The sequence below is a fragment of the Argopecten irradians genome, chromosome 1 (assembly GCF_041381155.1).
Source record: "Argopecten irradians isolate NY chromosome 1, Ai_NY, whole genome shotgun sequence".
Taxonomy (NCBI): domain Eukaryota; kingdom Metazoa; phylum Mollusca; class Bivalvia; order Pectinida; family Pectinidae; genus Argopecten; species Argopecten irradians.
This window is the reverse complement of record NC_091134.1, coordinates 17,309,289-17,326,992: the sequence shown is the minus strand read 5'-3', so window position 1 is coordinate 17,326,992 and position 17,704 is coordinate 17,309,289. Positions and strand designations below refer to the sequence as shown.

Here is a 17,704-nt window from a genome sequence, read left to right as displayed (position 1 = left end):
TGGAAGGAACTTTTGAAGCATTAATATCACAGGTTTACGACGCACAAAAAAATTAAAATACTAAAAATATTTTTAGTATTTTTTTTTTTGGCGTGTCGTAAACCTGTGTTCATATACATGTAAAACATAGAAGGATGTTCATACATATATATATATCAAGGTTTACGTAACCCAGACCATATTTTACACTGTCATTAATGTCCATATATGATACGTACATTTCTGACACTGGTTTTTACCAGGATTACGGGTACTTTAATAGAGGTATAAGAATGCCTCCTACCCCCATCAAACCAATGATTTGATTTAACCGATCTAAATGTATTAAAATGCGAAAATATGCGAACAGAGTAAGCTAGAATACTTATAAAATTATAAGTACATATTATATGCAGATCAATTTTTCAATGGTAAAGACAAGATTTGAATATGTGGCAATAACTTTCAAGGATAAATTTACGTTTACGAAAATCTAAATGATTCTCTTCATGATTGAAGGTTTTTTATGACGACTACCTTGGCTACATGTATAAGAAGCTCTAATACCCAAAAGACATTTTCATTACATTTAAATATCAATCTGGCCACATCTTGTGTGGATTCAATATGTGTAACTTGTACAGAAACTTCCATTAAACATATGTTACCCTTCTGGTGGCCCCAATTTTTTTATCATTAAGAATAGATTTCAATTCTTTCCTTCTTTATAGAGCAATATAAAATATAAATTCCTAAGATCCTGTGATAACTGGGACGCTTTTCAGTGAAGAATTCTATCATTTTTTTTAGTATACCAGTTGTATGCCCGAATTTCCAAAACTTTTCACGGATGTGATTAATAATTGTATATGAATAGTCGACTCGATCTTCTAGTCGTTATCAGACCATGATCAGCTTAGGACCTTAAGTACCTGTTCTAGTCATCTTTTCAATTTAAATTTTATATAGAAGCGACACTAAATTAACATAAGTACACAGGTCAGCAAAAAACTGAGGACGACATTTCACTTCAATGGAGAAGAAAATAGCTAATACATGTAGGTCTCAACTTTATTGAATTTCAGAAACTTGATTTTAAAATTTCAAAGCAGAGCATCACTCAAAAAATATTTATGCTTATACAATGAACAATGACTAAATCAAGTTTGCATCATAAAAGACATATATACTGCACAGATCTGGATTGACATTGCCATTTCACAGAATTTTTAATAAAACTTCAGGTCCTTGAATACTGATTAACAATTCATCTTTTTTTACTGCAAATACATGTGTATTCATATTAAATGATTTTAAACTTTCTTAATTGTATTGCTTTGATGTTGTGAATAAAGTTTGAACAATCTATACTCTTTGACCATGATTAATTTATGATTGGTCAAAGTTTACAGGTCAAGAGTCAATTTACTTTCCCCGAGTCAATGGAAGCCTCCAGCCTGTCTACTGCCTAACTCTGGCTATTACCTTGTAGGTAAAATGTCTCTTGTGTAGAACTGTTACTAATCATAAGAACATAAAAACAGTAAACGATATCATGTTTTAAACATTTATGAGTCTTAAGTACTGTTCCAATAAGCTATTGTAAAAACAAACATTTCTAGACAAGAAGAAATTACGAAGTCACAAACCGTGAAAGTACAAACCTCATACAGTTCATGTTATAGTACACTATAGTGTATGAAAGCTCACAACAAAAGATCACCGCTCTCAAGACCAAGATCAATACAGTTTCATCAGAATTATTTATTGAATGGAGCACATAGTCTACAAACAGATCAATGACTACCGTTTATATAGGACGACAGTTCAAACTAAGTGTAACATGTGTGTGTATGATTGATTTTCCACGTCACCTAAGTGCATCCTGGGTCAATGGCCAATGGGGGTGTGTACAGTTGGAACGATCTGATTGGACAGACAGACACACCTTCAACATGACGTCAGTGCAATTTGCTTTTATCAATACATTACGCAAGAAGCAGGCACCTGTATCAAATTATACTTTTCAAATTAGCTTTTCAAATTGAGTTGGTGTTAGATTTCAGATAGCTCAAAATGGAATCTCATGGAATTTTAATTCTTTACATTTTTTGTCATCATGTTTAGGTAACTTTATGGGTAATATCATATCAATGTCCTTTAACGTCACGACTACCAAGGCCTTCATTTGTTAAGAAAATATACATTTGCCCACACATTTATATAACCTGCATACGAGTCTCAACATAATAACATTAATTGCAATACATGGAAGGTATTTACCAACAATTTGTTCAACTGGAGGTAACTAATTCATATAAACCGTCTGGCCTTAAACGAGCTCCCTATAATTATGTATTTTTAATAAAATTTTAATTAACCTCTCTAGCGAATTCATTATAGTTGAATCTCTAATACAACGTGTATTGGTAACAGGTAATGCACCCTATGACTCGAGTGAAATGTGTACCTGGTATCTAGGTACCTGGTATAGTAAAGTACATGTCCCTCAGGCTGCCAATCGTCCTATCTGATGTAATCATGTGTTCTGTTGCCTTATCTGCAACTCTCTCCTATATGGAACACTTTCAGAGTATGTATATTTGGTTAATCCAGGGAGGAGGTTGGGTAGTATGGGGAAGTTGTAGGTGATGGGGTGGGGGTGGGGGTGGGGATTAACTTGTCATAAACATTCCATCAAGAGGGAGGCTGGGTGAGGGATGGGGGTAAACTTACTTTAAAAGAGGATGTGTAGGGGTGGGGGTAAATTGTCATAGACGATGCATTGAGAGAGCGGAGAAAGGGAGGGGTAAACTTGTCAAATTGTTGAATACTTCAAGTAGGATTAATCATTGTTATGCAAGTCTGATATTTTACTATTTTATTTATAGTTTGTCCCTAGTCTATGTAACATTAATCATGTACATATATATCTGATATAAAGTTCTACCTTTTCCCTCCACACTACAATCTATATGTGTATACAGCACTAAACTGTGCACAACTTGTGAGAATTTAATTAATTAGCTTTGAGGTTTATACACCTGTGGACAGGTGAAAAAATGTCTGTTCCTTACCTACAGTATACACAGTCACATGTATCTGCTACGGCTTCATGTAGACGACTACAACTCTACCGTATTTGACTTAAAGGCCCACTACTTTTCCGAAACGGCTTTTTATCTTTAAGATGGGAATATAAAACGAGATTGGTAATTTTGTAGAGTCGCAAAAGTTATTTACTTACCGTTAATACTACACATATCATTACCTTCTAAACAATTTGATTAAAATAAATAAAATGTTAATTTTCATAACGCGGGTCGTCTTATGTTTCCCACCGTCGTCCTAAATACCGAGCGGTAGCTATAGCTGATTATCACTACGTCAGACGGCAAAACAGCGAAATTGCTCTCCACGGTTATCATATATTATGCAGAAAATCTTGCAAATGTTTTATGTTGTAACCTCATCTTAGGCCTTCGGTATATATTTTCTGATGTTATTAATGTTTTTTAAGAAACCTTTATGTTTTGCTCCCGAAAGCTAGTGGGCCTTTAATGAATTATTTCAGCAAATATTTTGCACACTTAGAATAATTTGCTGACAAGTTGAGTCTGACAAGTTAATTAAGACATTTACATGCATCATGAATGATAAAGTCAATGGATTACACGCTTCTTTTGATAATTTACATGAATATGTTATCCAGGTTACAAATTTATGTTACAGAAAATTTCTAAAATCACTGTTTTAATTGAATAATTTGATTTATTGAAAGAGGATATAATTTTCAATACAATTTTTTTGTGAATACTTATATGCTAGATTATCTCTCCTTTTCTTTGTAAATGTGAGCCATCTCCAAAAGAATCCTGAATATTTACATAATATTTTATGCAAATTAACCAAAATCATGATTCTCCATTTCACAACATTCAAACAGTCAAAGACTGTCCTAATAAAAAGAGTTGATTATCTAGAGGAAATATTGTTGTTTTTTTTTTCTTCTTTGGCACATTGATACAAAACATTGAATGATATCCCCTGAGAAGCGAGATTACATAACATTAAACTAATTTGATCAAACCAGATGGGGAGCGATGGTAATTAACTAGTTCTTTATCAGAAACTACTACAGCTTTTTCTAGTCAATATCAAAAGGCCATTCATATACAGTGTACAACCACCATCAATCCATTAGCTAATGCTGGGTAACCAAAAGTGCATCATCTATCACTGAACTTACACAGCACATTATTTAATGTATCACATTTGTTAGATCTGCCTACGGGGTGTTTAATGAACGACATGTAAACTTGATAGGGTTCATGTTTAACCAGATCTGTTATGCGAAACACAATTTATTTCTGTTCCCATGAAGTCATTATTGTTAAATGTGTGATTGAGTTTCAAAGAATCAACAACGTGAAAGTCTGCAGGCAACATCTCCAGTAAAATAGCGGCTCTAGATCCAGTACTCCATACATCACACTAAAATGTCAAAGCCACAAACTACATGTAGTAAAACATTTGTTATTGCTTCCAATTGTACAGTGAATTATTTTTCATACTTAAATTTCCGGGTCTTTCATGCTTTTAAAATTAAAGATGATAAGGTTTCATACTTTTTAATTAAAGCATAAAAATAATCTCTTGTACTAAATGTATATGTTGGACTCATTTATTAAGGATGAAATAGTACTTTCAGACCAGGATAATTTTAATGATATAACATATTTTGATCAAAGTACACTAAAACACTTACCAGGTTTTACATATTTCTGATCACATACGTCAGCTATAGCAAAATTAGCTGTCATTGTAACTTATTATTTGTTTCGAACAATAAAAGGAACCCACATAATACCATGATAAATCAATAATACTGTACACCAACAACACAAATCACTTTTAACGAGTCGTTACGACACTAATACTCATACTAAATACTGATGCAGGTGTTGCTCTCTACAAAAAAAAAAAAAAAAAAATTCCAAACAGATAGTATTATAAATCTGAACTTTAATATCCGGTACAAAAAAAACCTAAACATATATATACCTATAATGGTATGTATTTGTTATTAAGAGCAAAATGTCAAAAGGTTTGATTTTGATTTTTATCACTATCTCTAACTTTTGATTCCTGTCAGGACTTGATAACCTATCTTTTAATTACAAAATGAAACATATAGAATATGTACATATTAATTGTTAAAAGTAGAGATATCTTCAAATAATTAAAAGGCCCTGCATGACCGAGGTCCAATTAAACTTTTAACAAATTAAAGATAATTCTAAGTACAAGAATTAAATTATGAGAGTACTGAAGACGCTGTGTAAATAATTATGTCATCTTGACCTTATGTATATACACAAGAACTTATAAGTATGTAAATAAAATATCTTCAATTTAATGTGCTAAATATCAAAACATCATTAAAAGCAACTCCTTAACATTATATTCAATCAAAATATTATCTCATTTGACAAAAGATTCATTTAGACTTCAGAGCTAAAAATTTTCACTCATGTGTCCCTCAAAAGTGTCAAATGAAACCTTACTAAATAGTTTAAGTTCTTTTGCGATATTTATGTACAGGAAAAGCAGTGTGAACCAGTACATATGATGTACACAGTTAAAACTGAAAGTCTGATGTCAGTACATTCAGGTCTGTTGGCAATATAAAAACAGCTTGGTAATAAAAATCTGAATTTCACATAAGGATATAAAAATGAATTGCATAACTTCAAATAAATAAGTAACACAGATCATCATACCAGTTAGAATTTAATGCTATGGGAGATAACTCATTGAAATAAAGGGAAGTAACTTGTGTAAATAAAAGGTAAAATGTATAAGGGATTGTGTATCAAAATAATTGAGATTAGGTGTTAATCTGAATGAATACAATCTATAAAGGTGAAATTCCCTGATACATTCTCTGTTCTCAATATTGTTTTCATGCATATCCTTTGGAAATATGACCGTACAAATGAAGTCAGTGTTTCCATGGTATTTAGATGTGAAGTGTGATAAATATACAAATACAGAACAGACATACTAGATGACGCAACAGATCAAGTCCCTAACACATGGCACAGCATTGTATCACCTGTACTTCATCAATAATAAAGCTCTCTATTGCTGAATCACAAAATCAATATGATGCAATGCTTTTCGTTTTTTCTTAATGAAGATCAGTTTAATGTGTCATGCTTTGTTGTTCATGCACATCATTAAATACACTGTGGTCAGTATACCACCTACGGGAAATCAGGGTGCATGCCTATTATCATAATGATCATATCATCGTAATTCAAGTTTTTGCATTTATAAAAAAAATCCATAAACATTTAATTAAAATGATTTAGTACAAACCTTATAAGTTGGAAAATCATGATAATATGCTGATCATGGTAATATGCACGTACCCGGCTGTAAAAGTCATAAGATAAAGACTGTTAAAAACCAAGTTCTGATAAAACCTATAATGACATTACATTTGGTTCAAACTCCAGATGAGTCGAATTATTTTCGTTGGTCCGATAAATTTCGAGATTGTAAATGAGTTGGGACTGTAACATGATTGGTATCAGTTAACAATCATATTTCCACTGAATCTGAATTCCTTAACACATTATTTTTCAGCCAATTACTATAGATCTACAGAGGGCAAATGTAAAAAAAAAAAAAAAAAGATTCTATCTCCAAATTATAAAAGAGAATACAGTAATACACTGGTAGTTTATTTTGGGAGACTGGTATATTTGTCTCCTTGTGATAGTGTGTGTGTTTTGATAGACTGGTATGTTTTGGGAGACTCTGGTTTGTTTGTCTCCTTGTAATAGTGTGTGTGTTTTGGGAGACTGTGGTATGTTTGTATCCTTGTGATAGTGTGTGTGTTTTGGGAGACTGTGGTATGTTTGTATCCTTGTAATAGTGTGTGTGTTTTGGGAGACTCTGGTTTGTTTGTCTCCTTGTAATAGTGTGTGTGTTTTGGGAGACTGTGGTATGTTTGTATCCTTGTAATAGTGTGTGTGTTTTGGGAGACTGTGGTAGGTTAGTATCCTTGTGATAGTGTGTATGTTTTGGGAGACTGTGGTATGTTTGTATCCTTGTGATAGTGTGTGTCTTTTGGGAGACTGTGGTATGTTTGTATCCTTGTGATAGTGTGTGTGTTTTGGGAGACTGTTGTATGTTTGTATCCTTGTGATTGTGTGTATATTTTGGGAGACTGTGGTATATTTGTCTCCTCCTGATAGTGTGTATGTTTGTTTTAAGCGAAGGTTTGTTTGCGTCTCACAGACACTAATACAAATGTAGTAAGTATCTTAAGGTCATGTAAAAAATAATCAGTATCATGTTTAAAGAAATATTCTTGACTCCAAGTAGTTTTTTCTTGACAATGCCATAAATTCTGGATATAACTGCCACAGACTCTCCTTTATTCACATTTTCTATAAAAAAATATATATAAACACATACTCATGTGTCTTTATATTTGACATTACTCATTTGTTGTGGACATGACACACATGGCTAGTTTGTTTACATCATAAACAAATCAGAGACAGATGGGACTTTCATAGACCTAAGGTGAATATAATTAAGGACTGTTTGCTATAGGTAGGTTGTAGAGGCCTCATACTTTCACAGAACAAGTTTCAGCATATCAAAAAACAACTTTTGTTTGGGTTAAGTGCCTTACCTTTTAACTTCAATAAAATTATAGCTTAAGTTATAATCTGCATGTTGTGTAGGTCATACTGTCATAGACATTGGACCTTAATATGCTATACACATAGGGTTTTGTTGTATTGGACTTCTGCAAAAATACCTATAAAAAGCATAGTCATCTTTGAGAATAAATGCATTTGTTTTTATTACATACCTTTGACAACAAATATTTCATTTCAATATATACGTTGAACAGCACAATATGTTATATTAATGCTTCGCTATGATCTAGCGAAAATGTTTTTTTATGTTTTGAAATCTTTTTCATTTTCAAAGCTTAAGGTTTAAGATAAATATAAAAGAAACAAATTTCAATAACGCCAAAAATGCCTATTAGAGTTACAGGTTAAGAAACAGGACCAAGAAGAAATACAAAACACTGCATATTTTGAACACAAGGTCGTAAAATACTAGGTGGACAATCTTATCCATTGATTTATTTACTAACGGGTCGCTGACTACAAATATCCTTGAGTGTCTACTACACCGCGAAGTAGTAGTACGCCTCAATTCAGGTCAGTAGTACATGTACTATAGCCCAGTATATTAATACAACTTAGTACCACAGTGCTAAGTCGAATAATTACATAAAGTATTTAATTTATTGTCATTACATGTACAGATATGAAGGTTATACATATTCCATTTAAATAATCTAAATAATCTAGTCCTGCAAATTTTTTCAAAACTTTTCAAAGAAAAGGTTGTGAAATATTATTCAAATTTCTACAGTATTTGAAGACAAATTATGGTTATATTCAGAACTTATCAGAAAAAATGAAGAATCCATATTAATATCAAATGATTGGGACAGAAAAAGCAAAATTATGGTCCCCTTTAAAATATCAAGTTGCAAGCTAATTGAATGTATTCATAATTTAAGCTAAAATCTACTTGAAGTAATAAAGTTCTTATACAGTAATGAGTATAAATGTTTTAGCAGATTGTGTAGATAGTATCCTATATCATTATTGAATGACTATAAATTTAGGCTCATGTAGCTGTATTTAGTCCATGTTTTCTTTTTACACTGAGAAATCTAATTCTGATCCTGTTCAATTCTAATTTAATTCAGAATATGTCTGTAAATCACCCTGGATACATTTAACAAGTTTGATCTCTGTACGATTACACGATCCTATAACTAAACTTACAATTATAGCTAATCAAGCAATTAATCAGAAACATATTACATCAGACTGTATTTTGTAGATTTAGATATGACATGAACATGTGTATGGAGGAATGGAAACTTTTCAAATTACATAATCCTTTATTCCAGTTATAAGTTCTCAGGCTGATGTGAATAAGGATACACAAACTTAAATGATTCTATAATTAAATATCTTGAAATTGGAAATTATTAATTCCATAAGACAATACAATATTAATGTGAAGGTCATTTTTTATTTAGTCACATGACACCTAAAGTATGTTACAAATTATATCTTGATTGCACGATAAGTAAAATTAATAATGGAACTAATTCAAAACCATTCAATGTATTGAAGCAGACCAATCTTTTTCATCTGTGCCAATGATATGTTTCAGTCGACTTAGACCTGTGCCAAAAATTGCCACAATGACAAAATATTGCATCAGTTCTTCAAAATTCTGAAGATTTTAAGGATGTTTGGAATTTAGCCTTTATTTATAATACCTCACATTAACATTGCAGGGATCCCCAGATTGATCTGTATAATTATAGGAATGAGAACATCAGTAATAGATCGATCAAGTTGAAAGTTACGTAAATTTTGATCAATATTTCCTGCACTTTAAGTGGGTCTAGGGAATTCTTAAATTCAAAATATCATTAATGTTTTTCTTAGAATCTTTGGGAAAGTTTAATGATTTGTTGAGTTACAGAGCCCTATCTCCAACATACCATATTCTAAATCATAATATAATGATACACGAAACCCCAGTCATTAATGTTAATAATCAACTGTGAAACATTGACAGAAAAATTCTAATCGTTATAATTATCCTGACTACTAATGAATTATAACACATCAAGGTGAATCTCGTTACTTCTCATTAAAATACTAATTAATAGTAGATGTAACAGAACCTAATTATGAATTAGCCACATCAAACAATGTTTCTCCCACTATCTGTTTCATCAAAATCAATTATCTGCCCTTTGTAAACATGCCAGGCTGCTCCGGCAGCTGGTAGACTGTATAATAATCGTAGAATATTGATCTGGTTTGCTCAGACAATCTGAAGGTGACTTTAGTAATGACAATGTATTTATCAGTGTGGAGGTCACCTTACTAGGTATAGGTCTCTGGTGGGAATTTCTCTCTCCATCACTATTGGTAAATATGGCAATGTCATATAAACCAGCATAGCAGATTCACCTACATCTTTCATGATGGGAAAGGTGTGTGTGTGTGTGGGGGGGGGGGGGGGTGCTGATTTAGAAATAATAATGTTTGGAAAATAATGTCTTTGAAGATCTGCAGCTTTATCTAAATGCAAATTTTTTATAATTGATTTATTTTCATTTCAGCTTGAACAAAGAGAATTTATGGAGTAGATAATGAACTGCCAGCCTACAACTGTTTATATAAAAGTAATAATTCTTTGTACAAGTGTCTCCATTCATATTCTTAAAAGTACAGCCATGTGCCTCCAAATATGGTAACCATATCATGATCAGGTCAAGCTATATTAATTAACAAATCCTGTTGGAATTCCAGGTGTCAAAAAGACACATTATTAATGTAAACCAACAATTAATGATATTCTACCTGTAGATTGCATACAAAGTTCTTATTATAAAGTCACCTGACCTATATAAGTTTACTGTGAATCTATTTGACCTACATGTAATTTATCATGATCAGCCACGACCTGGGCGGGGGTCCATGTTTGTTTACACTATACATATATAATACCGTATTTTTGCGCGTATAGTGCGCACTTTTTTTCATAATCTATCAAGTGAAAAGTTGGGGGTGCGCACTATACGCAGGTACAAGGCATGGCCAGGTCCTGGGTTATGATCACCGACCGGCAGGTCCGAGCTATGCAGTAACATTTTGTACACGTTGTCGTGAAATAATTATGATTAAATACTTGGATCTTTAAGTCAATGGTCAATGCATATATTCAATATAAAAGGAAAACATCTCTTGAGTTTTAATCTTTAATTCCTTGAAAGTCCGTTTTGAGAGCACGTGTGTTCATGACCGGATTCATGTTACGATCGTGAATCTTCAGTAAGGTATCTCCAAATCTAAATGGCTAAATGAATATGGCCTGGAGCTTGAAACGATGTATAAGTGTGTAATTAATTCGTCACATTAGACAGATTACCTTATAAATAAGTTTCTCCAGCATGTGAAAACTTTTGAACTTGCAAATGTTTACGGAAGTGAGTGTAATCCCACATGCAGAGCCAGCAAATTAAATACGAAACTAAAACCTTCCTACATTAACACTGACCAATCCGGCACTATAAATGATGGTATGACTGTAAAATTTACTCTTATTACTATCTTTTGAAATGGTTCTGTAAGATATCATCCTGATTTCAATACTAATTGAAATAATTGAGAATACGGAAGCGTGCAGTCAGTAATCAAATATGGCGGCCACCTGTGGTTGATTGGCCTACTCAGTCGGCTTTCCAGCTAATATCTTGGACAATGATTAAATCTAAATGCCGAACAGATACACAATAGACTTGATTGATACCACTTGGAATTACACAAGGTATGGTTAATTATTTGATTGTAGAACCATCGTTGTTGATATCCTCATTATAGTGTCACCGGCAATTCACAAGCTAACTAGGCTTAGACCTGCCGTTGTGTAAACAAAGTGTCAATCATCGTGTCAAACTCCTCTCGCCAGTTAATTTTAATGAACAGAAGGTTGTTTTAAGCACTGATAAACAATAAGAACCGTTTGATTTTGTTCTTCAAAAGTGTTTGGAGGCAATGCAAAATGTTGTGAACGAAGATACAAAAACTGAGATTTTTTTTTGTAAATATTTTTTTTTCCAAAATGAAACTCAAAAACGTACCTGCGCACTATACGCGGGTGCGCACTATACGCGCAAAAATACGGTAGTATCAGTATGTACTAGTGTGTCAAACTATTCTATTTATGGAAGTTTGGATTTAAAGAGTCATGTAGTGCCTTTTTTTTTTTTTTAAATTCCAGGTATTGAAACCCAATACCGGATAAAAGGAATTCTGGTACTAAGTAATTATAACTCAAAATACATGAAACATTTTAACCCGGGGCTGTAATTTTAATGACTGCTGAACTGAGTGATGATTTTAATGTCACAAATAGTATATCATTTCGGTACATATGATTGACATGTTTAAACTTATCTTTTCACTTTGATCTTTAAAACCAGAATATTACATGCTATGACAGTCCAATATTAAAAGTTGGCTGACAACATCTTTGAGAACATGAAAGGTAATGTTTGTTCCTGCCAATATGACAAACCAATAAAAGTAAAAACTTTAAAGTAACAGTAATCTATTCATAGTAAAAACTTTAATAGAGCTTGAGTTGTAATGGTATCAGTTATTATTTGAGTTGTATGTTCCAGGACACTTGCATCAGGATGTTATGAAATTGTTTTGAATGAGGTTTATGTATAAGAATTTAAGAAAGTCACAGAAAATGAAATGTGTAGCAATTTCACAATATTTATTGTTTCAAGATATTGATACATAGTCTAGACATTGATCAACATGTAAAATTTGCCTACACTAACCCTCTCCAAGAATGAACTTATGACAAAATAATAAAGTTTTTACATCCTATTAAGGTAATGATGTTGTAAATAAAATACACTCCATTCTATTATGGTGAACTGAACATCAGTGTACAGTATATAGCAAACTTACTGATGTGCTAAACAGGAACTCCATCCTCTTTTGTGTGTAAACATTATACACACCCATATACACGTAGTCAGGGTAATACAGTCAACACCCACATGCTACCGGTACTTCATTGAATCACGTTCATGTGCAGTTTTCAGAAGTCAAATTCATCATCAATTATTTCATCATTCAACTGCATTGTTTTACACCATTGACCCTTCTGGAGACAAGCACATGACAGTCACGGATAGTAAATAGAACTATGGAAATATTAACCTCTGTAATATGATCCTTTTTTCAGTGCACAAACGTTTGAATTGAGAAAGAAACAATATACCAATAAGGAAGACATTTAATGTTCTTATGGAAAACAACCTAGAGTCAGAGAGTGAGGCTAATCATAGACAAATTCAAGTCTTTAACGTTGCGGCCAACCATTTGGTGTTTCCCCTCATCATTTATGGACAGGTACTTCCTATATAGACCCTAAGTACATGTATTGGTAAGGAGAAAATGATTTTATGTGTATTAAGGCATAAAACAAAACTATAAATTTTGGCTTCGTTTATGATGTTCTGTTGGAACACCAGGGACAGAATTATCTACCCTTGCAACTAGGTTACAACTAAGAGTAATAAAAGTAACAGTATTTAAATCTACCATTGGAAGAAGTAGGTAGCAATTACTAAAACAAATTCTTACTTTCTTAAATATTAACATGCTAGAGATGTATCATAGTATGTAACAAATTAAATTAAAACAAAAAGGGGGATAACTCTCTATTTTTATAACCATTGTTATTTTTTGTATTTTTTATTTTTAGTTTATACATTCGGTAATCTATATTTCTTGTGCTATATTGTAAATTCTGCAGCTTAAGTAATATTGATTTGTTTTTGAAATATTAACCAAAGTATATTTTTTTCTTTCCGGATCCAACTCTCTTCCTGACAACCAACATTTTGGCTACTGTTTACATAGGCCCAACACGTGGTACAAAATGCAGCTGAATCTGGCCTGTTTTGTTAAGTCGTGTGACTTGGTCATCGTCCCACGTGTATGACTATACAATACAAGTGGTAGCATGGCCTACGTCACGGTTCATCGACAAACCACACACACTAGTAGTATAGTGGCAGTACAGTAGCATGCTAAACCCTGTTGTACATGTATTCTAATGGCGGCATGTAGCCAACACACAAGCATGCATGTTATACACAAATGTCTGTTGTACATAGATATTCTCCGAATGTGTGAATATACATTGGTATCAAAACCACATTTCCAAAGTATGTGGATAATAAATTAGACAATAGTGTATCTGAATGATCACAAAACACAATACAAACATTCGTAGCGCGGTCAAATTAGCGGGTCGAAAAGTAACGACCTTCACTCGATGGTATTGACAATATTCCTTCCCTATACTGCGCCATGTGCGTCGAGTGTCATACACAAATGTTCAGTTACTATGATAAAATTGAAAAATAGTATCAGACTCACCTCGGCCATGCTGTCTGTGCGTGATTTTCAGTGTTATCAAATCAAAATGATGACCGTGGGTACCGTCAGTGTATAATCAACCTTGAAAGAAAAAACAGAGAAATCTGATTGGTTGAACACAGACACACCTTCTACACACACGTGTGACGTCTCGCGTAGGCTATATTTAGCTAAACATGTATACCAGAAAAATATGTATATATATTTCTGTGTATGTAGTTTTTTTTACAAACCCCTACATCAATATATCATGTATATATGTTTCTGTGTATATGTAGTTTTTTTTACAAACCCCTACATCATCAACTCACAAATTTCTTCATGTTGATGACTTGAACTACACATATGTTAAATTTACGAACATGAGCGAAACTGATCAAGCAAAAATTATCCTTGGCAAACCGTATATCGATTTATCACACGAAAACTGGGCAGAAATCATGAAATATGTCTCAAAATCGATACCGAAAACGTATGCAAAAATAGATGAACATTCATAAATGACAGTGACGAATTTAAGAAACAACTAGAATATGAACAATCAGTAAATCAGACATAACGTAATACGTTGCTCGAACATTAAACTAATGTTCAAATGTACTTCACATAAATTGACTCTTTTTTCTGTATACATATGTATTTCACTTTTAAAGTTATATGTGCCGTATTTTCCATACTCACGAATCAAGACATAAAAACAACAAATATTTTACAGTACATAAATGTAATTTCTGTGTTGTAACTAACGTTTATAAGACATCTGAAGATTTTCACAGCTGAATTCACCAAACCTTATGGTTTTCAATAGATTAACGAAGACAAAACAGCATGTCAATTTTTTCGCCCAGTTACGGCACATATAACTTCAAATGGGTATTTGAAAATTGAATTTTTCAAAGTACAGAAAAAACACATTGACACACACTAGCTAACTATAGAGCTCTATACATGTATTTGCAGAAACCAAGGATTTATAATCCTCATCTAGACGTCATTGCAGAATTATATACATCCAATAGATCTATATATATATGTTTTTGATTTCACGAAGATATGTTCTTTTCTGAACGAATCGTGACAAAATATATATGTACGTGTATTGAAAGAGGACATGAATGAAAAATCAATTAATAAGCCTAAATTTTATTTTTAAACATGTATCAACACCATCATATCATCATACCATTAACATTTCACCGGCATTATCATCATCATCATCATCATCAATTCATATCACACTCATCACCATCACCAACATATCATCATCGTTATCATCATCATCATCCTCGTCATCACCATCGATCTCATTTTCATCATATTTCATTATTTCTTTCTAATTCGTTTAAAAAAACTTTGAAAATCTATCTATGACATAACCTTAGAAAACACCTTCGAATGTTTGCAACCATTTTGTAGCTGACCTTTGAACTTCAGGCCATTTCTATTTCACTGTGCCATTCAATACAAAGGTTCTTCGGGTAAAGGAAAGTTACTGACGTATTACACTTTATGCATGGGTTATAACATGATGGAGGGGATTGGCAGGCTTCTAGGAATTATTTAACAGGATATCCCTTGGATTGAAATAGTTCTAAGTCATTTCGTCATTAATTACCCAATACTGACCGTATTTTGTTACCATTGACCACAGTCATTTTCTGGATCACTGTTATCAACTTTCTAGGATTCATTTAAATTTTAGAATGGCATGGCATTAATTTCACGATGTCCAAACAAAGGAATATCCATTGGAATAATATTATTGAGGTTTTATATTCATAGCAGGAAATGTTCAGACGACCATGAGCCAATTAGAATAGTGAAAAATCAGACCTGATCTCATATTTATCAATTATGGACCTTTGCTTAGGTCCGTCATTTCTATATGTCCAACGATTTATAATACCCGATGTATATGTTAATAACAAGAAGAACGATGGATATAGGACGTCACCCTGAAGAACTTAACGTTTTGATAATGACGTCACAGAAGGAATATTAACTCGATGTTTCAAAAGTTGGCATCAGCGAGTTAATATGCTATCTATAACTCCACGTCACCAAGTATTAGCTAAGTATAATAACGTGAACTCAGAACATTGCTTATATGTGCGAAAAACACCAGACGGATTACCAAACCCCGAATTAAATACAAATTATCAATAAGAAAATAAAATGACAGAACCCAAAATAAAGGCATCCGTAGCTTATGACTATTTTGGGAACCGAACACATCATAGTAATAATTATTTAAATGGGTGTTTCAGGTGTATTTTGTATAAGGAGCCATTGTTTCCATTCAAAACATACACTTTTCACGGAAACAGATGCAAAAAAATAAGAGAGTGGTGCAAATATAATCTGATATGGCATGACATCTGTCAGGAATACATCGCATGCATATAGATTTTAAGCAGCTATCAACAAATGCATCTAAAGTGCTTTTATACAAATATTATCATTATAAATTGTTTTTCAAATAATATTACATTTTAAAATTGGCCCGATATTGGGGCTATCCGGGTATTGTCAATGCAGCCGGATATGGGTTCTAATATCCACGAGGATGCCGGATATGGCCAAAATTATCATGTTTATGAATGGTATATCCGGATACGGCGGTCGATATTGTATGCTATATACGATTTATATAATAATGTATCCTTGTTGTCCCATATACATATATGTGAGTGATTTTGCAAAATTTCTTAGAATCATGTTTGATGTTAAGTTACATTGCATGACTTGCGAAATAGATCTTTAAATTGACCAAAGTGAACATGTTGGGACTTACACGTATGCATTTGTAACTAAATTAAAATTGGGTAAAAATGCCCCCACTTCATATTTAGAAATCAAATGATGGAAGTCATTTCAGTGCCAACATTTAATCGAACACCGAACTATCCCGAAGCTTTCTTTACAGGATTCAATTATTCTTAGTCCAACACCAACTGACCGGATATGATCCCCAATTTCTCTGAACTACGCTCAGTGTTGTACTAATATGGATATACAGGAAACACTTATTTCGATGACGTCAGACTGGCGTTGTACATATCGACGTTTCCGACGCGGCCTTTATTCGAAGAAATGGGAGAAAAAGAACCGACTTATTTTGACAGTGGGAAATTTTTTGTCTGAATTTGTTAAATTCATTTCATTTCATTTTTTAAGTACTTACGTTTTATTATTAGTTTTATTAAATTATTTCATTTTTAATTCATCATCTATGTCCTTGGTCATTGAGACCGGTTAATGAAATTGTAACGTCAGATTTTCCATACAGTAATATAAACCATTTCATCTTAGCATACTGTTTTTGAGGAAGGCTACTTTTTTGTCAGTCATAAAATTAAATCTATGATATGTACACATACGAGTTAGCGACCTTGATACCACTAGCGCAACTAGATTAATTAGTTCTATATATGATATACACAATGTATTGACTGTAGGTCGGTGTTTTTTATTTGGGTACTTTAAATTGAGGTTAAAGCACTCCTTCCGGATGTTCTTTTTATCAGACCAAGTGACCTATATCGAGATTGTACGATAGAGCATATTACAGCTTTTGTCACATACTCACACCTTTACAAATAAATCGTGAAATCTTG

The 17,704-nt window shown here is 32.8% G+C and overlaps 1 protein-coding gene across 1 annotated transcript in view; it reads right to left on the bottom strand.

Annotated features, from left to right (window-relative positions):
• The window catches only part of LOC138319244 (solute carrier family 2, facilitated glucose transporter member 1-like), a 28,242-nt gene extending 14,016 nt beyond the window's left edge, over window positions 1-14,226 (bottom strand). Inside the window, exon 1 of the mRNA XM_069262267.1 lies at window positions 14,088-14,226. Coding sequence (XP_069118368.1) covers window positions 14,088-14,096 — 9 coding nt within the window. The 5' untranslated portion in view covers window positions 14,097-14,226. The remainder of the gene's footprint in view (window positions 1-14,087) is intronic.
• Window positions 14,227-17,704: the final 3,478 nt, after the last annotated feature.